At 27.2% G+C, this 20,394-nt stretch overlaps 6 protein-coding genes across 6 annotated transcripts; 3 read left to right on the forward strand and 3 right to left on the reverse strand.

Moving 5' to 3' along the window:
- Positions 1-167: 167 nt before the first annotated feature.
- T552_00847 (hypothetical protein) lies at positions 168-1,646 on the forward strand. Its single transcript, XM_018369446.1, has 3 exons — positions 168-464; positions 515-1,143; positions 1,187-1,646. Exons 1-3 carry the CDS (start codon positions 209-211, stop codon positions 1,598-1,600), a joined length of 1,299 nt encoding a protein of 432 aa, XP_018227165.1. The 5' UTR covers positions 168-208; the 3' UTR covers positions 1,601-1,646.
- A 1,161-nt stretch (positions 1,647-2,807) lies between these two features.
- T552_00848 (hypothetical protein) lies at positions 2,808-4,436 on the reverse strand. Its single transcript, XM_018369447.1, has 6 exons — positions 4,309-4,436; positions 4,175-4,254; positions 3,723-4,131; positions 3,359-3,678; positions 3,024-3,313; positions 2,808-2,964 (listed from the first exon to the last, which is right to left on the reverse strand). Exons 1-6 carry the CDS (start codon positions 4,388-4,390, stop codon positions 2,853-2,855), a joined length of 1,293 nt encoding a protein of 430 aa, XP_018227166.1. The 5' UTR covers positions 4,391-4,436; the 3' UTR covers positions 2,808-2,852.
- Positions 4,437-6,191: 1,755 nt separating this feature from the next.
- Positions 6,192-8,265, reverse strand: T552_00849 (aspartate-tRNA(Asn) ligase). The gene is made up of 8 exons (XM_018369448.1): positions 8,143-8,265; positions 7,983-8,091; positions 7,883-7,940; positions 7,749-7,841; positions 7,494-7,705; positions 6,724-7,451; positions 6,327-6,680; positions 6,192-6,283 (listed from the first exon to the last, which is right to left on the reverse strand). The coding sequence occupies exons 1-8, from the start codon at positions 8,217-8,219 to the stop codon at positions 6,238-6,240; spliced, it is 1,677 nt and encodes a 558-aa protein (XP_018227167.1). The 5' UTR covers positions 8,220-8,265; the 3' UTR covers positions 6,192-6,237.
- A 1,820-nt stretch (positions 8,266-10,085) lies between these two features.
- Positions 10,086-12,474, reverse strand: T552_00850 (hypothetical protein; the record flags this gene model as incomplete). The annotated part of the gene is made up of 4 exons (XM_018369449.1): positions 10,086-11,169; positions 11,213-11,454; positions 11,499-11,670; positions 11,710-12,474. The coding sequence occupies 4 exons, from the start codon at positions 12,472-12,474 to the stop codon at positions 10,132-10,134; spliced, it is 2,217 nt and encodes a 738-aa protein (XP_018227168.1). The 3' UTR covers positions 10,086-10,131.
- A 992-nt stretch (positions 12,475-13,466) lies between these two features.
- Positions 13,467-16,825, forward strand: T552_00851 (hypothetical protein). The gene is made up of 2 exons (XM_018369450.1): positions 13,467-13,567; positions 13,610-16,825. The coding sequence occupies exons 1-2, from the start codon at positions 13,513-13,515 to the stop codon at positions 16,777-16,779; spliced, it is 3,225 nt and encodes a 1,074-aa protein (XP_018227169.1). The 5' UTR covers positions 13,467-13,512; the 3' UTR covers positions 16,780-16,825.
- Positions 16,826-17,067: 242 nt separating this feature from the next.
- Positions 17,068-20,268, forward strand: T552_03601 (hypothetical protein; the record flags this gene model as incomplete). The annotated part of the gene is made up of 1 exon (XM_018372048.1): positions 17,068-20,268. One exon carries the CDS (start codon positions 17,068-17,070, stop codon positions 20,266-20,268), a length of 3,201 nt encoding a protein of 1,066 aa, XP_018227170.1.
- Between the last annotated feature and the right edge of the window lie 126 nt (positions 20,269-20,394).

Genomic DNA, 20,394 nt, shown 5'->3' on the forward strand with positions numbered 1-20,394 from the left:
TAATTATTAAATATAAAAATTATTAAAAATATAATAATTTTTATTATAAAATTATCTTTTAAATTATATTTTAAGTTTTTAATTTTTAAAGACTTATAAGAAAAAAAAATCCGCAATAATGTTTTAATTTCTAATTATTTATTATAATTTAAGGATATTTCTAAAAATATTTATTATTTTTTAACAGTTTCTTTTTAAGGCATTTAAAATGAAGAGAAAATTGGGATATAGTTTTAAAAATAATTATGTTCGGTCTTTTTTTCAGGAATTTAAGCTTTTTAAAGGGTTAAGAGGATATATTATTAGAGACGATATGATGAAATATTATTTTTGTAATAAAAGTCTACAAAGTTTAAATCAAGAGGAACAAGAATTAAGATATCCGACAGTATTTAGTCATAAACGTCTTGGAAATATTGAAATGTCATGTAATATTGTTAAAAGTATCCAAGATATTATTAAAGGTATTTTAAGATGTAATTATATGAATATAATTTTGATAAATTTTTTATAGATTCTCAATCTAATATTCGATTGTCTGCTATGAAAATGCGCACTTTAAGAGGGTTTCAGAAAAGTAAAAACAAATTTTCTGAAATTGAAGCAGATTCATATCTTTTATATAGAATGCCTCAGGTTTACGCATCATTATATAATGTAATTAATGAATTGCGGTCAAGACTTGGTGAGGAATGGGTTCCAGAGAATGTTTTAGATTGTGGAGAAGGACCTGGTATTGGTGCTTTAGTTATTCAAGAATTATTTTCAAATTCTATTGAAAAAGTGAAGAATATAATAGTTGTAGAACCGATATATACTATGAGAAAACGTGCACTTTATCTTCATAAAGCTAATAAGACGAAAATTATTTCAAATTTTTCATCTATTACAAAGTTTAAATTTGATTTTATTATTGCAAATCATACAATTTTGGATACAAATGCTCCCGGACATATTTCTAGCACTTATATAAAGAAATTGTGGGCTAAAGTTTCGCCAGAAAATGGTATATTGCTTCTTTTAGAAAGAGGGAATCCTCTTGGTTATGAGGCTGTAGTTAAGGCTAGACAAATAATTTTGTTTAACTCTGGTTCTAATTCAAAAGAATCAGAAGTTAAAAACATTGGTCATGTTATTTCACCGGTATTAATAAAACGGAATCTTTATGAATACTAAAGTTTATTAGTGTCCTCATGATAAACAATGCCCTCTTTATCTTGATGGTCATAGATTCAATTCTAAAAAATGGTGTCATTTTGGTCAAAGATTAATTACACCTGCATATTTACAAAAAATAAAGCATTCTTTTTCTAATATAGAAAATTCTAAATTTTCTTATTGTATTATTCGAAAAGAAATTGTTAATCCTAGCTTGAAAGAATCAAAAATTAACCTTAGTAAAGACAAATTATTCTTTGATCCTTATGGTTGGCATCGACTTATTTTACCACCATTGAAAAAGCATGGACATGTTATAATGGATACATGTGTATTTGATGGTACCATAAAACGAATGATAATTTCAAAAAGTCATGGTAAATTGCAATATCAAAATGCTAGAAAGGCGTATTGGGGAGATATATGGGCTCTGAAGTCATAATCTTTTAAAAAAATGTAAACAGTTAATAATATACATTGAAAGTATACCTGAAAAATTGCTAATATTAAAATATTATACCCAATGTTTTTTTATTTAATTGTAATATTATAAATTTTTGTATGTCAAAATTATAGAATAGAAATGAAATCTAAAAATTGGAATGTATTTAATATAAATTTAATATTTTAGTGACTTTTAAAAACAAGTAATTCAAATATTAATTAGTTTTAAAGACTAATTTTAGAATATAAAAATAATATAGAACTTGAATTTAAAAATATTTAATAAAGACTAAGCTTCAAATATTTTAATAGCTATTTTCTACGCTTTATATTATTTTTTAACAATTTGTTGCTTAAAACCAATTCTTTTTAAATAATGTTTTATCTAAATATGCAGCTCATTTTTTAAAGAATACTTATATACCTTTGTCTTCTAATTATTTAAAAATTTAAATCTAAAGATGTTTTAAAATTATATTTATTCAGAAATCACAAATATTATTGCTACTGTATATCTTGAGATAAATACTTAATTATTTGAAATAATTATTAAGTAAATATAATAAAAAATTAATATTAAAATGTATATTTAATTTCTTATATAAAAGAAATTTACTATAATTAAGAATTGAATTATCTTAAAAAAATCAATATTAAAAACTGGTTTCATTTTGAAAATGCTTTTAAAGATTAAAAAACTATATTAAATTTTTTATAGAACTAAATTACTTTTACATTCTTATAAAAGAAATTTCTAATAATACTATTAATGATATTAAGAACATAACATTTAACAAGACAGCAAAAATCTTCATCAATTATAAAATAGAAACGCCTATATTAAAATAAATTTTAAAGTTCAAAACTACTTAAATGCTGTCCTATTAAAATGATAATTCCCCCTTATTCTATTCTTATATTCTAATATCTAGAAATCATTTGTGCTTTAGTTATAAAAAATAAACCAATGTTCAAATTTCATACATAATTCTTCAACATTAAATTGCTACCCAGATAGGAATTTATTAGAGCTGCTCTGTTATATATAAAAAAGTATAAAAAATAAGCGAAAGCTATTATAATGATACAATTAAAGAGAATAAAAAGGAAATTTAATCTCATATATTGCCAAGGCAATGAAACTCTTTTTTAAAATTAGTCAAATTGATTAAATATTTGTGTTCGTAGAGACTAGTAGACGTTTAAAGTCAATGAAACAGATAAAATATATCTGGTCTTGTTTAAAAAAATCAGTACCATCCAGTTTGACTTGTAGAAACATGTTGACTCTCCTCTCTTTTGATTTTACACGAATTATTAACTGTATATCCAGAAGATCCATTTTTAGCTTGAGACCGAAGCCTATTATTATAATAAGTTTAAAGATCTAAATTAAGAAAATATACAAACAAACAACTTACATCCTGTCACTCCCAGAGATATTTGTTGTCCTGGCAAATTCAATAGGGGGAATAGATAAAGAGGCCTCATTTGTTTGAGGTTGTACTTTTCGACGAGAAGTATTCATTGACCCAGAATTTCCTCCTGCTCGAGAAGGAAAGACTGATGATTGCATGCCATTAGTAGCTGATGTTTGCGCAATAGTATTTGCATTTCTTGTTTTTTGAAAATTAGTATTTTGATCATCTAATACGTGTACAGCTCCCTCCTCTTGTGTTTGGGTAATAGTTTGAGTTTGTTTAGTTTGATTCTATGCAATCATTAGAAATATTTAAAAATAACCTTTGTTGACTACATATTTAAAAATTGTCCAATCAAACATATAATCATAATGAAAACCTTCTCGAACAAAAAGATCACGAAATAACTTTCTCAGATATGAATAATCCGGCTTATCATCAAACCGTAATGACCTTGTATAATTTAAATAAATAGCAAATTCATTTGGAAACCCTCTAGTAAGAACTTCTGTAGGAGTTGTCATTTTTTTTTCCATAATACGATCATATTTCTGCTTTTTTGTTGCAGCTTTTAACCCTTGCCATGGAAGAGACCCTCGACAAAAATACATCATTACATATCCAAGAGATTCTAAATCATCTCTACGACTCTGCTCTAAAACATTATAAATTAAATATTAAATAAAAAAAAGACCTTACCAACACCAAGATGAGTATTAATACTTGCGTATCTAGCTGTACCAGTAAGATTCTTATTTTCTCTATATGGAATATGTAGATGAGTTTTCGGGTCTCGAAATTTTTTTGCTAATCCGAAATCAATAACATTCACTTGATTCCCTCTTTTTCCTATGCCCATGAGAAAATTGTCTGGCTTAATGTCTCGATGAATAAATGATTTTGCATGAATATACTCGATTCTAGAGATAAGTTGATCCGCTAAAAGAAGAACTGTTTTAAGACTAAATTTTCTATTGCAAAAATTAAACAAATCTTCTAAACTGGGTCCGAGAAGATCCATAACCATCGCATTATAGTCACATTCTGTACCAAACCAACGAACAAAAGGTATGCCAACACCTCCTGCTAGAGCTTTATATACTCGTGCCTAATAAAAATAAATAATTATATAAAATGTAGAAAATAACAACCTCATATTCCAATTGAGGGTGCTTTACTTTAGATGATTCTAATTTTATAGCAATCTCTTCTCCGGAAATAATATTCGTTCCTGAATTAATTCTGGCTCAGTCAAAACAAAAAAAAATCATTAAAAAATATATACCAAGATAAATATCTCCAAAAGAACCTGAACCAATTTTCCTACCAATCCTGTATTTATTACCAACTCGAAGATCCATAGCCATAATTGTTTTTTGTAAAAGTATTTATGATTTATTAATAATATTAGTTTAAATAAAGAACAATATACCTATAAAATTATATATTTTCTTTAAAAATAAAACTAGAAAAACTTACTTGAAAATAAAGTTATTTAAAAAATTAATAATATTTATTCTAGAAAGTAAAGTGTATTATTTAATATTTATATTATGGAAATAAAAAGGCTAAATATAAATCTCAGAAATGACGCTTAAGATGAATATGCTTTGTACCTTAGATCCTGTTGCCCTTTAAAATTAAAAAGCTCAACAAACTATAACTTTACTTGTCGTTAATGCTTCGTTCGAGAAAAAAATAGAAAAAAAATACCAGTTATAAAGAAAAAATCCAAAAAAAAAAATATAGGCAGGAATATTTTGTATATGATAGCAATTTATGGTAGAATCTAATCCCCTTTTTTTTTGAATCCTTAGATTCGTCTTAAATTTTTGATTGTAAATAAATATGCACGAATTATATGCTTTTTTAATTTCCTGTTCCTTTTTTTATATAAATTCTTTCCCCTTTTGTTTCAATATCAACTGTATAAGTTTTGATTTCAAATAGATTGCAAAATCTATTCTCAGTTTTTTTAACTTTTTTTTTCTTAAAATCTTGTCAAATGTTTACCAACACATAAACGGATAAATAATAATGTAAAAAAAATATATATTAAAAGTAGAAATAAGAAAAGAACATGAAAGTTAGACTATAATGACTTAAAATTTAAAATTATAGAAAAAGGCATAAATCTATATAATTTAAAACTATAAAAAAATTAAGATTTATGTGATTTAAAAAAAGATAAATCCAAGATATTAATAAAAAAGGGGAAAGGAAATGGACGCTAAAAAAAATCACCAGGATACATATAAGGATGATTATGGTTTATTAACAATAAAAAAATGAAAACGTAATATAGTAGATATCTAAGAATAATAATAATAATAATAGTTTTATAAAATTATGAATAAATTCATTTAATGTTGATAATATTTTCTAAAAAATAAATTTAAATAATAAAAGATTTCACTGTTTTAAAATATTATTTCCTATATAGTTATATTAATGTAATAAAATAAATATGTTATTTTTAATAAAAGGTATTTATGAAAATTATATCTTTTTATATTCAATTTAATGAAAGTATTAATAATAATACTTTTTTAAATATTTAAAACTAATTTAACCAAAAATATAATAAAAATAGCGATTAAAATTTTAGTTAAAATATATAAATTTAAAATTAGAAATATATATATATATATATATTATTATATAGTTAACAAAAATAATGTATTTTTAAAAATATAATATAAATCAAATTCCTAAAAAACATTTAATCTAATTAGTATTTTTATATCATATGAAAAAAATTAAAATATTTTAATAACTAATGAATTAATGAAAATAATATATTAAGATAGATTTATATAATCATATTAAATTATATAAATATTAATAATTATGATTTTATATTTAAGCTATAATTATAATAATCAATTAATAATTGTTATTTAATATTTAAATTTTTCTTATATATATTAGATACTTCCATTTAGCGAAACATGAAAATACCAGAATTTTACAAGCTAAAATATCATAAAATTAAGAAATTTCAATAAAAATATCTCCTAAGTATTTTCCAAAAATAGGAATTCTTAATTATTATAAATAATTATTAGAAAATAATATCTAAATTTCTAATCTCCAGATTTTTCTTACAAAATATATAAAACTAAATAAAACTTTCAAAAATGTTATATGTAAATTTTAGCTTTTAAAAATATATAGTAAGAATATAAAACTAATTATTTAATATTTATTCATGTTATGGAATAAGTCTCTTCGGATCACGTGGAAATAAGCTTGTGCGTCTAAAATAAGTTAAAATCTATTAATTTAACAATAATATAATACCTAATATTCCCAAGTTCTAAATACAAAAATAAAACACGTTCTAAACCAATTCCTCCTCCACCATGTGGAGCTGCACCAAATTTGAAACTATTAATATAATTGTCTAACCCCGTTGGATTAATATTTAAATCTTTGATTCTCTTCTGAAGATATTCAGCGTCATGTATACGTTGAGACCCAGATAAAATCTCTTCTCCTCGCATAAAAAAATCATAAGAATTTGAAAAACCAGGATTTTCTGGATCAGGCATTGTATAAAATGGCCGAGAAACTAATGGGAATTTATCAATAGAGTAAAAATCCACATTAAATCGTTCTTTTATCAATATTCCAAGTTTTCGTTCTTCATCAGTTCTAAAAAAATTAATATAAAATAGTAATACATAATAGTTTTTACGAAAGATCTGTATGATATTCTTCACCATTTTTATTTTCCCTAATACCGGCCTCTTTAAGTAAATTTACTATTTCCTGAAATGTAAATCGAACAGGTTTATTGTCCTTTAAAAACATAAAATCTGAACTGGGAAATTGTTTTTTAATAATATGTATCTCATTAGAATATCGCTTAGGAAGTTCTTTAAATATATATATAAAAAGATTTTCAATCATTTCTAAAACTTCATGATAATGCTCATAGAATGTCATTTCTAGATCAAGTCCAACAAATTCTGTCATATGACGATGTGTATTAGAATCTTCTGCACGAAATACAGGAGCAATTTCAAAAACTCTATCAAAATCAGATGCGATTAGCATTTGTTTATATAACTGTGGTGACTGAGCAAGATATGCATCTCCTTTAAAATAATCTAATTTAAATACATTTGAACCCCCTTCTGATGCAACTGCAATGATTTTAGGGGTATGTATCTCTATAAAATTATTTTCAAGAAGATATTCACGAAACAATTGACAAATACCAGACGATATACGAAAAATAGCTTGGTTTGTAAATGTACGAAGATCAATTATTCTATTATTAAGACGTGTATCAAGATTAACTCGTGCATATTTTGAATCGTCTTTAATATCATCTTCTTTTTTTTCTATCTCGTTTTCAGAACGATTTGCGTCTTCAATCTGGAATGGTAGTTTATTAAGAGATTCACTTTCTATAAAAATCTATTATATTAATTATTTTTATAAATTCTTTTTCTCGCAGACCTTATAAACATGAATTTCTATATCTTGCTGAGTAGAACTCTTGATAATACACGGGCTTTTTTTTATTTCTCCTTCTACTACGACGATACTTTCAGAAGCTATAAGACTACACCATTTAACCATTTGTTTACTTATTGAATTTTTATTCGCAGAAACGAGAGCTTGTACTGTACTTAATTGTTGACGTAACAACAAAAAACATATTTTATTCCCTTTTAATTATCAATCAATTTGGAAAAAAAGATATTAATAAACCTTGTAAGCGAGATACTTGAACTCTTGCTCTAAGTGTAATATTTTTACCCTCCATTATTTCAGATAAACTACATATAGAATGAAACTCCGTTCCTAGAATTATTAAAATTTTGAAATAACCTACATCAAAGTACCCAGTTTTTCAAGAGATTGATTCATTTTTTTTTTTCCATAATTTTCTTTTGAAAAATCCTAAGAAATTAACTATAAATAGTTTTAATATAATTATATTACATCGCATGGAACTTTATTTTCTGCATTAGAATTTAACAATCTTTCTTTTTTTTTTTCTTTTTGCTGTAACTTTTTTTGTGCTTTTTTAGATAATAATTCTTTACTTTCCCTAGAATACTATATTAATATAAACAATTGATGTAATGAATAAGATTGTAACTCTAAAGAATCTTTCTGATCCGATATAGGATTTGGAATAGATATGTTATCTTTTTCATTATTAAATAAGTCAGTCATTTTTAATTTAATTTTTGAAAATTTTGAATTGATTAATTAGGTTAGTTACTGGATTTTAAGATGTTGAAAGAAATTTTGACAAAATTTGAATAAATTAATATTAATCCTAGGAGAAAGATATTGTCAAAATATATTTATATTGTAAATTATGTTTTTCATAATTTTATATAAAAATTAAACTTGGGGAAAAATATAAATTTATTAAAAAACGAAAATAATAATAATAAATCTCATAATTGTTTATTGTTTTAATGTTTTTATTAAATTTTACAAAACATTAAATTTTTAATAAAATCTTTAATAGTTATATATATTTATTTAATATATGAAAAATTTTAATTATTTATTTTATAGAAAATGTTATAAGAAATGATTATATTATATATTATTCTTTTAACTTTTTAAATTGTTTTTAAAATTATTAAATATCAAAATTTAAAAAATTGAATATTTTAAATAAAACAGTATAAATTCATAATTTTTCTTAGTACAAAGATATCGCCATAATAAAAAAATATTCAAAATATAATTTTTAATAATGAAATTGATAAATTAGTTAATAATACAACAGAGATAGAAATATATAAGAATTTCTAATAATATATAAATATTGATAAAAATATCATTCTAATAAAATTGTATTAAAGAAAAAAAATTATAAAATATTCTATAAAATATCTGATATGGAAAATTATATAATAAAAAAGTTTAAAAATCATAATTCTTAATGTTCGTTTAAGATAATTTATAAATTTATTCTGTATACTTTTTTGTTTTACTAATTATAAATATTTTTAACTAAAAAATTAAAAACAATATAATGATCATGAAGCTTTAACGCAATCTTCTAATAAAAATTATTTATATAAGAGAAATACTAGAAATTAGTAAATTGATTTAGTTATAATTTTAAATTTTTTAATGATAAACACATTAAAGATAATATTTATAAAACATATCCTTTGATCAATATATAACCAAGAGATTATAAAGTATAAAGGTTTAAAGGATTTAGTCTTTTAAAAAGTTTTATCTTTATTGAATTATATTCTCTTTGAAGTTTTCTTTAGATATTCAATTTAAAAAAAAAATAAAGGTCATTTATTATTTGATATTAAATTTATTTATCTAAATAGCTCTACTAAAAACAATAACATCTAATAAAAATTATTGATGAAAATTCCCATTTTAAGTGATAATTTAGTGAACCTAAAATTGAAATTGTTTTAAGAAATAAAATATTTCAAGAGTTTTATGATATAAGGAAATAGCATACGATAATGCATTAGAATCTTTATAAAATATATGTTATTTTCCAAATAAATTTATTAAAAAAATTATTCTATCTAGTAATGATATTTTTTAATTTACAAGTTAAATTCTATTTAAATATACATATCTTAAAGATAAAACTATCTTAGATTCCAAGGATTTAAATTATAATTTATTAAAAAGTCAAGGTTTTTAAGAAATTATTTAAATTGCTATTTTTTTTAACATTTAAATGTTGAATTATTTTAAAGGAGTTTAATTAATAAAAAACCCTTTTAATATTTTTAATATTTTGATTTTATAATTTTAAATTTTAATTTTGAATACGTTTGAAATATTATAGTAAAAAGTAATAAATGCCTTATATTTATAAATCTTTTATAGATTTATAAATATAAGGCATTTATCTGCTTTTTTAAATTCTGCCTGAATTCCAGTTTTTTGAATAAAATTATATATTTATCTTTCTATGCTAAATATTTCATATTTAAAAATCTTAAGATATTTCAATGCAAGTGCAAGTGAATCACTTTAATACTTATTAGAATTTACAATATAAACGGCATTGCAGATGTTTTTTTAGAAATTATTTTATACAAATTTATAAGTTTTCGAAATATTATAGGTTTTTATAATACTATTATGTTCCATACAAATGTTTATAATATGGAGGAGGCACTCCCTTATCAATAAGCATATCAACAAGAGGCCTTTCTACAATCAATATTTCATCTTCGTTTAAACAACCCATCAATAACAATGGTCGATATTTATATGTAATCCAAAAATGTTTCCTTTTTTCCTTATTTTCAATATCTATAGATTTTTCCACGGTGTCTAAAGTAACGTTATTGGAATTTATAGAATGTTCTTTTTCATCTTGAGATTCTGAATTTTCTATAATATGCTTTCCATTTAATGATTTATAAACAAAATGAACTGAATTTCGATCATCTTTTAACCTACGCTTATTTACCTTTCTTTTGGGCATTTCTAGACTTAAATCAACAAATCCTATCCAATTTGAACCCCATAACCACATCCTAGACTTAATATAATAATCAAAAGATATGCCAATACAATTATCCTTTAACCTTAAAAATTCAGTAGGCAAATTTGCAGAATTTTTTTTTGACCAATCTCCCAATTTTCCAGTTTTAATATCAAAATCAAAAATAAAATTATCAACTGTTATAACTATAAGAGAAGCAGTAAATGAAGAAAACGAAATAGTAGCTGCTGGAGAAGAAAGTTGTGGAAGTTGCGAAACCATGATGAAATTTTCAAGATTATATATATATATGTCTTGGGAAAAACTATAAACAGCAAGATATTTAGAATCGTCAGAAAGCGCTATAAGTTTAATAATATTCGAATATTCGATAGTACTTATTGTTTTATCATCTTCTGGTTTCGTAATTGTAGCTATAGATTCCAATGAATATAAATTCAAAAAGTAGATTTTATTTAAATGTGCAATAATAAGATTTGATCTCTGATCAAATAATAGATCAGTTGCACCAATAGATTCTAAAGAATGAACTTTAAGTTTTTTAGTTTTTATATCTGAGAAATTAGAACCATATCTTAATTTAAATAATTTCGTTTCAAATAATGTTGCTATAGCGATATAATTTCCATCCTTAGATATAGCAGCAACATTAATATTTTCTTCTGTCTAACTATTATAAGTGAAAAGGATATGTAAAATAAAAAATTACATTTATTCTGATTTTAAGCAGCAAATAATTGTTTTTAGAATTGCAAATGAGAGAAGTCTCGTCGTTTGAATTTAAATATATTTCATTAATTTTCCATAATTTTACTTGATGATCAGACCAATTTATCATTATTCGAGAATCAGAAAAACTCATGACTGGTCTTTGAGGAACAGGTAGTATAATTCTATGAACCCGCTTCATAAATTTCATAACAGGTACAATTGCTAATGTCATATCAACACCTTATAATATTAGTATTAGTCATTGAAAAATATAAATGAAATGCCTCCTGTTACAAGAATATCAATATCCTTAGATTCATACAAAGCCATAGCACGAACGTCATGTCTATGGAACCTCCTACCAGCAACATCTGCCCATTGTTGATTTTCCTTGTTTATAATACGATACATAATTGTTTTACAATCTACTCCAGCAGAAAATAAAATATTCCCTGCCTTGAAAATTAATGCAAATATATAACAAGAAAAAAATACTCTATTAGAAGCTAAACACAAAACATCTGCAGTATGACTTTTAAATGACTGAAGTAATGAATAATACTTTTGATCCCAAAATTTAACAGACCCCGTAGAATCACCACTAACAATAATTCCACATTCCAAAATTTTTATTGCCCATACCAGAGTATCTTCATTTCCTATTTTATCAACACTCATTTGAGCAATAATATTGCAACGAGTATCACATGAGTCCCAGACTCGAATAGAGCTATCAGAACAACCAGCTATAATATGATGTACATTATTCCAAGAAAGCGAAAAAATTTTGCAGTTTTGATTAGTTAAAGTACATACGTACTCCATATTTCCTTTTGCAGAAGATATATTGACGATTACTAAATTACCATTATCGCAACCAACTACAAGTTTATCTTTAGATGGAGATGCTGAGATGCTCCATATAGATCCGGAATTTACATTTAAATGATTTAAAGGTGCTAATTTTTTTAAATCCCATTCTGTAATAACAGTTGAATATCCAATAGTAAAAAGTCTTGAAAAATATTGAGTAGTAACCCATGAAATTCCTTCAATAGATCTATTTATTCCACCACGAAGTGTTATTTCATGAGTCCAATGTTTCTGAGGATTCCATATTTCAAGATCACCATTTGCACGTCCAACAGCACAACGAAGGGATTTAGGTGTTGAATTTAAAGTAAAAGAATCATGAGAAAAACAAATAGATGTTATTGAAGAAGAATTATAATCAACAAAACGGCATCTATGAATATTCATTAAATAAATATTTTTATTTCTAGTATTTTTTTAAATTAAAAATTTCAAAAATAAAAATGTAAAAATTAAATATTAAAATATTAGTAAAAACTTAATATGAATTAATAAGCTAAAAATATTTAAGATTATAAAAAATAAATATTATTATTATTATTTATATGAAATAGTTTAATATTTTTGATATTTTAGAATTTATTTTTTACCATTTTATAAAATTTATTGTTATCAGTTTGAATTCACTATAGAATTGATAAAGAATTACTATAGAATTAATAAAGAATATTTTGAGAAACATCATTATTATTAAAAATGGCACTAACAAAATATTATCAACAAAAACGTTTAAATTCAAGAATGATTAAAATTATCTTTCTCTTTTTTTCTAAAAAATAAAACATTTAATTACTTAAATTATTCAACTTTTAAAAAAGATTTCCCTTAAAACACAACTTTTTTTTAGAAAAATTCTTTATATAAGAGAAAATAGATAAGAGAATGTGTTCAATTAAACTAAAAGTACATGTAAAATATCGTTAATCAAGTATTCTTTGATTAAAAATGAAGATCAAAAAAAGTATTGATTATAAATCAATATTGAAAACAATGCAGTGATTAAAGAAAAAAGTTTAAGAATTAGTTATTTGAATGAAGCAAAGTTAAAAATAAGGAAGACACTGGATTTAAGAATAATAATATAGTATTAAAAGTAGTAAAAGTTTGAAATGAATTGAAATAAATGTTAAAAGTCGATAAAATAAAATGTAAATTACATATTATTTTATAAAAAATAATTGAATTGGATGAGAAAAAATATAGAAAAAAAGTAAGAAAGATCATTTAAATTTATAATCAAGATTTGTAATAATTTTTATTATTAATAGTTTTTCCTAATTTTTTTTAGGGTATTTAAAATCGTGAAATTTATCCCGTCTAAATAAAACCTATTCATGAAATAACTATCAAGCTTAATAAAGGACCCAATATAAGAGCATATTGTTAATATTTATGCTATATATTGGGATCCAGAAATAATACAAGATGTTTTTTTCCATAATTAATAAAATTATAGTTCTAGGAATATTGATTTTAATTGGTGATTATATTTTGGATTATTTTTATTTTTAACTATTTATAGTTCCTACTTATGGCAATCAAAGCACGCATTTGAAAGCTAGAGATTCTCAAGTAAGAACAGTAAATACGCCGTTTAAGGATTTTGTTGTTAAGGAAGAAAAAATCCTTGCTTATATTTTGAAAGAAGATTATAAAGATGAAAATAAATGCAAATCAAAGCTTAATGAATATTGTAAAGAATTGAAAGGAATAGATAAAGAATTAAATAAAGTTCATAGTAAAGTTAAAGAAATTTGTGGTGATATAGATAAAAAATGCAAAGACTTGAAAGAAAAAGTTGAAAAAGAATTGAAAGTTTTTGAAGATGAACTTTATCCATTGAAACTTGGCGCATATGAAGGAAATTGTGAAAAACATCAAGAAAAATGTATACTTTTAGAAGAGATAAGTCATAATGATCTTAAGGAGAAGTGTGTCAAGTTAAGGGAAGAATGTTACAGATTTAAGCGTGAAAAGGTGGCAGAGGAGCTCCTTTTCAGGGCGCTTGGAAAAGATATTAGAAATGGTAAAGATGGTCTAGAAGACAATTTTAAATGTAAAGAAAAGATGGAAAAGATTTGCCCAATATTAAGCCGAGAAAGTGACGAGTTGATGGATTTTTGTCTTAGACCAACTAACAACTGTGCATATCTAAAAAGAAAAATGGAGGATATTTGCGAACTTTTGAAAACAAAATTGAATGAGAATGTATTAAAGGAAAAGTGCTATGAAAGACTTGAGAAATGTCATTTTTACAAAGCGTGTGAAAATACAAAGTGTGAAGAGGATAAGGAGCAATGTGAGGAAAAAAATATTACATATAAAGCGCCAGGATCCGATTCTAGTCCTGTCGAGCCGGAGCCGTCGTTGTTGACAAGGATTGGGTTGGAAGATGTTTATAAAAGAGCTGAAAAAGATGGAATTTTTATTGGAAGACAAGGAGTGGATCTACCAAGAAGGTTTGGTGGTGATTTACTCCAAGATCTCTTGTTAGTGTTGAGCAGATATGAGCGACAGAAGGAACCAAAAAAGAAATGCGATGAAGCGTTAAGAAAATGTAGTGATTCTAAGTATTTGGATACTAGTTTGAAAGAGTTATGCGATGATGGAAAGAAAGAAGAAAAATGCAAAGAATTACTAAATGTAGAAGAAAGATGTACAAATCTCAAATTAAATCTTTATCTGAAAGATTTGTCTACAGGATATGAAAAAGCTGATTCAGAACTTTTATTCTGGAGACAACTGCCAACCTTATTTACAAAGGGAGAGTGTGTAGAATTTGAGTCGGAATGTTTCTATTTAAAAAATGTGTGTAAAGATAATAAGATTGATAAAGCATGTCAAAATGTACGAGTAGCGTGCCATAAAATGGGAAAAGATAGGATGTTGAATATGCTCTTTCGAGAGGGGTTAAAGGGAGAGCTTGATCATATAAGATATTATAACAATCCTGAAAAATGTCAAAAATTTGTGGTAGAAGAGTGCAGAAAACTTGATAAAAAATACCTTCCAAAGTGTCTTTATCCTAAAGAACTATGTTATGCGGTTTCAGATGATATTTTTCTTCAATCAAAAGAGTTAGGTGTGCTTTTGGATGATCAGAGAGATTTTCCATTAGAAAAGGACTGCATTAAATTGAAAGAGGATTGTGAAGGTATTTTGAAAGATTTAGGTTTAAATAATGGGAAGTGTGTTACATTGAAAGAGCGATGTGAATATTTTAAAGTTACAAGAGAACTGAAATATGCGTTTTTGAAAGAAAAAAGTGATGCATTAGCGGATAATGAAAAATGCATGAAAGCCTTGAAGGATAAATGTGATAAATTACCTAAAGTGATGGGGGGGGGGGGGGGGTTATATCATGTTTCATGCGCTTTACCAGAAGAAACATGTAAATTTATGGTTTCAGAAGCTAAGAATCATTGCAATATTTTTAAAAAGAACTTGGAAAAACATGAAATTGTGAATAAAACTAAAGATTCAAATGAAACATTGGTTGGAGAAACCTGCATGCTATGGGATCCATATTGTGATCAACTTATGGAGAATTGTCCAGAGACATTAAAAAATGATTCCAGTAGCGCTGATGGGAAAGGAGTCTGTTTACAACTGAAAGAGAACTGCAAGCCATTCTGGGAGAAAAAACGATTGGAAGATGAACTAGCTTATCTCTTGAGAGGCAATTTAGGAGATGTAAGTAAATGTAAAGAAACCTTAGGAAAGTATTGCACCGAATGGAAAGCAGTATCAAATGAAACATTCAATGCTTTGCTTGGTAATTGTAATGATACTACCAAGGTAGATGTCTGCGAAAAATTAGTTGAAAAAGTACAGAAGATATGTTCTACTTTAAAAACCGATATGGTGAAACTGGAAGAGTTGGAAAACAAGAAGTATGAATACGAAGAGGCGGAACTGGTGGCAAAAGAATTTACGAAAGCAGCTAAGTTATTGCTATCAAAGCCTGGACAAGCCGTAACGCCAAGCGCGCAGAATAGCAGTGGTTCTCTACCAGCACAGCCACCACCACCACCACAAGATGAAACATCAGATACATCAAGCGGAACGCCAAACACACAAGGCGAAACGACAAAGAATGCAAAACTCGGACTCGTTAAAAGAGCGTATGTAGCTGAAGAGCTTCCAGAAGCAGAGCTAAAAGCATTTAATGCAACGATGATAGCATTGGAGTTGTATTTGGAATTAAAAGAGGAATGTGAACCTTTAGAACTAAATTGCAATTTTAGAAAGGATTGTTCGGATTCTAAAAAAATATGCAGAAAAATAGACACGTTATGTAAACTGGAACCATTAGAAATTACACCTCATCATACAGAGAAAATAACAGTTACGATAACGGAAACAAAAACCATTACGATGACTATTGCGACGACTACTATAGTCAATTCAATAGGTGGAGAAGTAATACGACAGTGTACATTGCTGCGGATAATGGATACATGGGTGACGAATACGATAACGAACACGTCGATAGTGACGTCAACACTGATGTCAACAGTCACGTCGACCTCGATGCGCAGGTGCCAACCTACAGAATGTATCATTGATTCAAACAAAGAGACAGATAAAGGAGGACTAGAAGAAGTGATCCCGGGTGAGGGGATGAAAATAAGAGTCCCTGATATGATTAAAATAATGTTGTTGGGAGTGATTGTTATGGGGATGATGTAAAATGAATGAAAAAAATGTTAATAGAATGAAAATGTGCATATATCCATTGTTTATATATAATATAGATGTAAATGAATGAATGAATTGAAAAATAAAGTTTTAATCATTTTAGTCCGATATTTTAATTAATAACTTAGCTTTATTTGGTAAAGTTTAAGCTTATCGAAGAGCTAAAATTTATGATAAGAACAACTCTAAGTTGTAAAAAATCGTTTCAAAACAACTTTTCACTCACCTGCCTACATCCAACTTAGAAACTACCCGCTAAACTCCCCCAAAAAGGCGGCAATGGCACGGCCGGTTAAGAGGCAAGCAGCAGCACAAAAACAAGATGACATTAAGGAGGAACACCTTTTGGCTTTCATTCTGAAGAAGGAGTATAAAGATGAAAATAATTGCAAAGGAGAACTCAAGAAATATTGTGAAGAGTTGAAGAAAGCAGATGAGAAATTCAGTGTGAATGAGAAAGTTAAAGAAATTTGTGGTGCTGGTGATGATACAAAACGAGACGGAAAATGCACAGGCCTGAAAGCTAAAGTTGAAAAAGAATTGGGAACTTTTGATACGGAACTTGAAAATGCATTGGTAGATATAAAAGATGAAAATTGTAAAAAACATGAAGAAAAATGTATACTTTTAGAAGAGACGGGTTATAATAATCTTAAAGAGAACTGTGTCAAGTTGAGGGAAGGATGTTACGAATTGAAGCGTAAAAGGGTGGCAGAGGAGCTCCTTTTGAGGGCGCTCGGAGGGGATGCTAAAGAAGATGGTAAATGTGAACTAAAGATGAAAGATGTTTGCCCAGTGTTGAGCCGAGAAAGCGACGAGTTGATGTCTTTCTGCCTTGATCCGACTGGAACGTGTGGAGATCTGAAAACAAAATTGGATACTGTTTGTGGGCCTTTAAAAGAAAAGCTTAAAGATGGCGAATTAAAGGAAAAATGTCATGAAAGACTTGAGAAATGTCATTTTTACGGAGAAGCGTGTGATGGTTCAAAGTGTGATGAGGATAAGAAGCAGTGCGAGGGAAAAGGATTCACATATAAAGCACCGGAATCTGATTTTAGTCCTGTCAAGCCGAGGGCATCGTTGTTGATAAGTATTGGGTTGGAAGATGTTTATAAAAGAGCTGAAAAAGAAGGAATTCTTATTGGAAAAGTAGGCGTGGATCTACCAAAAAGGTTTGGTGAAGATTTTCTGCAAGATTTCTTGCTACTCTTGAGCGAAGATGAGAAGAATGATGATGCAACAAGTAAATGCACTAAAGCGTTAGAAAAATGTGATGCTTCTAAGCACTTGGATACTGATTTTAAAGAGTTATGCGGTGATAATGATAAACAAAAGAAATGCGAAGAATTACTAAATGTAAAAAAAGAAAGATGTACAAATCTCAAATTAAATCTTTATCTGAAAGATTTGTCTACAGAATATAAAGAAGATAAAGAATCAAAAGTTTTATTCTGGAGAGAGCTTCCAACATTATTTACAAAGGGAGAGTGTGCAGAACTTGAGTCGGAATGTTTTTATTTAAAAAAGGCGTGTAAAAATAATAAGATTGATGAAGCATGTCAAAATGCAAGAGCAGCGTGCTATAAAATGGGACAAAATAGGATGTTAAATATGCTCTTTCGAGAGGGGTTGAAGGAGAATCCTGATTATTTAAGATATTATAACAATCCTGAGAATTGCAAAAAAATTGTGGTAGAAAACTGTAAAAAACTTGATAAAAAATACCTTCCAAAGTGTCTTTACCCTAAAGAACTATGTTATCTTCTTTCAGATGATATTTTTCTTCAATCCAAAGAGTTAGGTGTGCTTTTGGATGATCATAGAGATTTTCCATTTGAAAAGGATTGTCTTGAGTTGGAGGAGAAGTGTGATGAACTTCAAACTTATTCATATTTGAATTCTAAAAAGTGTGAAACATTGAGAAGGCGCTGTGAATACATTAGAGTTTCAGAGGGATTTAGAAAAGTATTTTTAGAAAGAAAAGATCATGCATTATATAATGAGCAAAATTGTACGGAGGTGTTGCATGAGAAATGTGAAGCTTTATTTAGGAAAAGGAGGAATCCATTTGGGTTTTCATGTGCTTTGCCAGAAGAAACATGTGAATATATGGTAGCCCGTACAAAAGATGAATGTAGTAGTTTAAGAGCCAATATCAAGAATGAAAAAATCCTAGAAGAAATTGAAAAAGCAAATAAAAATGAAACAGCACTTGAAGAACTCTGCACAACATGGGGCCGACATTGTCACCAACTTGTGAAGAATTGTCCGGATCAATTGAAAGAAAATAACAATGATCAAAACTGTGAAAAACTCGATGAAAAATGCAGGGATACTTTTGAAAAGTTGAAAGCGAAGGATAAGCTGATTCATCTGTTGAAAGGCAGTCTAAGAAATGATACTATATGTAAAAAAACATTAGGAGAGCGTTGCGCTGAGTTGGAAAAGAATGATACATTCAAAATTCTGCTTACTAAGTGTGAAGCTAATGCCTTGGGAACTGTTTGCGCGGAATTAGTTAAAAAAGTAAAAGAGAGATGTCCTACTTTAAAAACCGAACTGAATAAAGCGAAAGATGAGTTGAAGGGAAAGAAAGATGAATACGATGAGCTCAAAAAGGCGGCAGAAAAATCTACAAAGGAAGCTAAGTTATTGCTATCAAGACCTAGACAAACTGTAATGCCAAGTGCGCAGAATAGCAGTGGTTCTGTACCAGCACAGCCACCAGCAGCACCAGCAGCACCAGAAGCAGGATCATCTTCATCACCACAAGGGCCACCTTCATCACCAGAATCATCTTCTACATCAAGTGGAACACCAGGCACAGCAGATGGAACGACGGGCCCTGCAAAACTTGGACTCGTTAAAAGAGCATATGTAGATGGAGGTGTATCAGAAGTAGAGGTCAAAGCATTTGATGCAACGACGATAGCATTGGAATTGTATTTGGAATTGAAAGAAGAATGCAATGCTTTACAACTAGATTGCGGTTTTAGAGTGGAATGTCCAGATACTAAACAAGCTTGCGAAAATATAGACACTTTATGTAAACTGGAACCATTAGAAATTAAGCCTCATCATACAGAGACGCAAAAAGAAATCTCAACCACTACGACGACCACTACAACGACCACTACCACGACTACTACCACGACTACTACGACAACAACTACGACAACCAAACCGGGAAGTGGAGGAAAAGTAACAGAAGAGTGTACAATGATACAGACGACAGATACATGGGTGACGAGTACGTCATTGCATACGAGTACGACAACGAGTACGTCAACGGTGACGTCGACAGTGACGTTGACCTCGATGCGCAAGTGCAAGCCTACCAAATGTACCACCGATTCAACCAAAGAGACAGACAAAGGAGGAGAAGAAGAAGAAGTGAAACCAAATGATGGGATGAAAATAAGAGTTCCTGATATGATTAAAATAATGTTGTTGGGAGTGATTGTTATGGGGATGATGTAAATGAATGAAAAAAATGTTAATAGATTGAAAATGTGCATATATCCATTGTTTATATATAATATAGATGTAAATGAATGAAATGAAGTTTTAATAATTTTAACACAGAATCTTAGTTCGAAACTATGC

The sequence above is a fragment of the Pneumocystis carinii genome (assembly GCF_001477545.1).
Source record: "Pneumocystis carinii B80 chromosome Unknown supercont1.3, whole genome shotgun sequence".
In the NCBI taxonomy this organism is placed as follows: domain Eukaryota; kingdom Fungi; phylum Ascomycota; class Pneumocystomycetes; order Pneumocystales; family Pneumocystaceae; genus Pneumocystis; species Pneumocystis carinii.

Excerpts from the sequence above, each read along its gene's own strand:
- T552_00848 (XM_018369447.1), bottom strand. The coding sequence starts at position 4,390 with ATGGCTATGGATCTTCGAGTTGGTAATAAATACAGGATTGGTAGGAAA. Across the intron at positions 4,255-4,308 it reads TTTTGGAGATATTTATCTTG|GAACGAATATTATTTCCGGA; the intron begins GTATATATTTTT and ends GAATTAATTCAG. Across the intron at positions 4,132-4,174 it reads ACCCTCAATTGGAATATGAG|GCACGAGTATATAAAGCTCT; the intron begins GTTGTTATTTTC and ends TATTTTTATTAG.
- T552_00847 (XM_018369446.1), top strand. The coding sequence starts at position 209 with ATGAAGAGAAAATTGGGATATAGTTTTAAAAATAATTATGTTCGGTCT. Across the intron at positions 465-514 it reads TATCCAAGATATTATTAAAG|ATTCTCAATCTAATATTCGA; the intron begins GTATTTTAAGAT and ends AATTTTTTATAG. Across the intron at positions 1,144-1,186 it reads TTGGTCATGTTATTTCACCG|TGTCCTCATGATAAACAATG; the intron begins GTATTAATAAAA and ends AAAGTTTATTAG.
- T552_00851 (XM_018369450.1), top strand. The coding sequence starts at position 13,513 with ATGTTTTTTTCCATAATTAATAAAATTATAGTTCTAGGAATATTGATT. Across the intron at positions 13,568-13,609 it reads AGGAATATTGATTTTAATTG|TTCCTACTTATGGCAATCAA; the intron begins GTGATTATATTT and ends AACTATTTATAG.
- T552_00849 (XM_018369448.1), bottom strand. The coding sequence starts at position 8,219 with ATGACTGACTTATTTAATAATGAAAAAGATAACATATCTATTCCAAAT. Across the intron at positions 7,941-7,982 it reads AAAATAAAGTTCCATGCGAT|GATTTTTCAAAAGAAAATTA; the intron begins GTAATATAATTA and ends TTAATTTCTTAG. Across the intron at positions 7,452-7,493 it reads TAGAAATTCATGTTTATAAG|ATTTTTATAGAAAGTGAATC; the intron begins GTCTGCGAGAAA and ends TTAATATAATAG.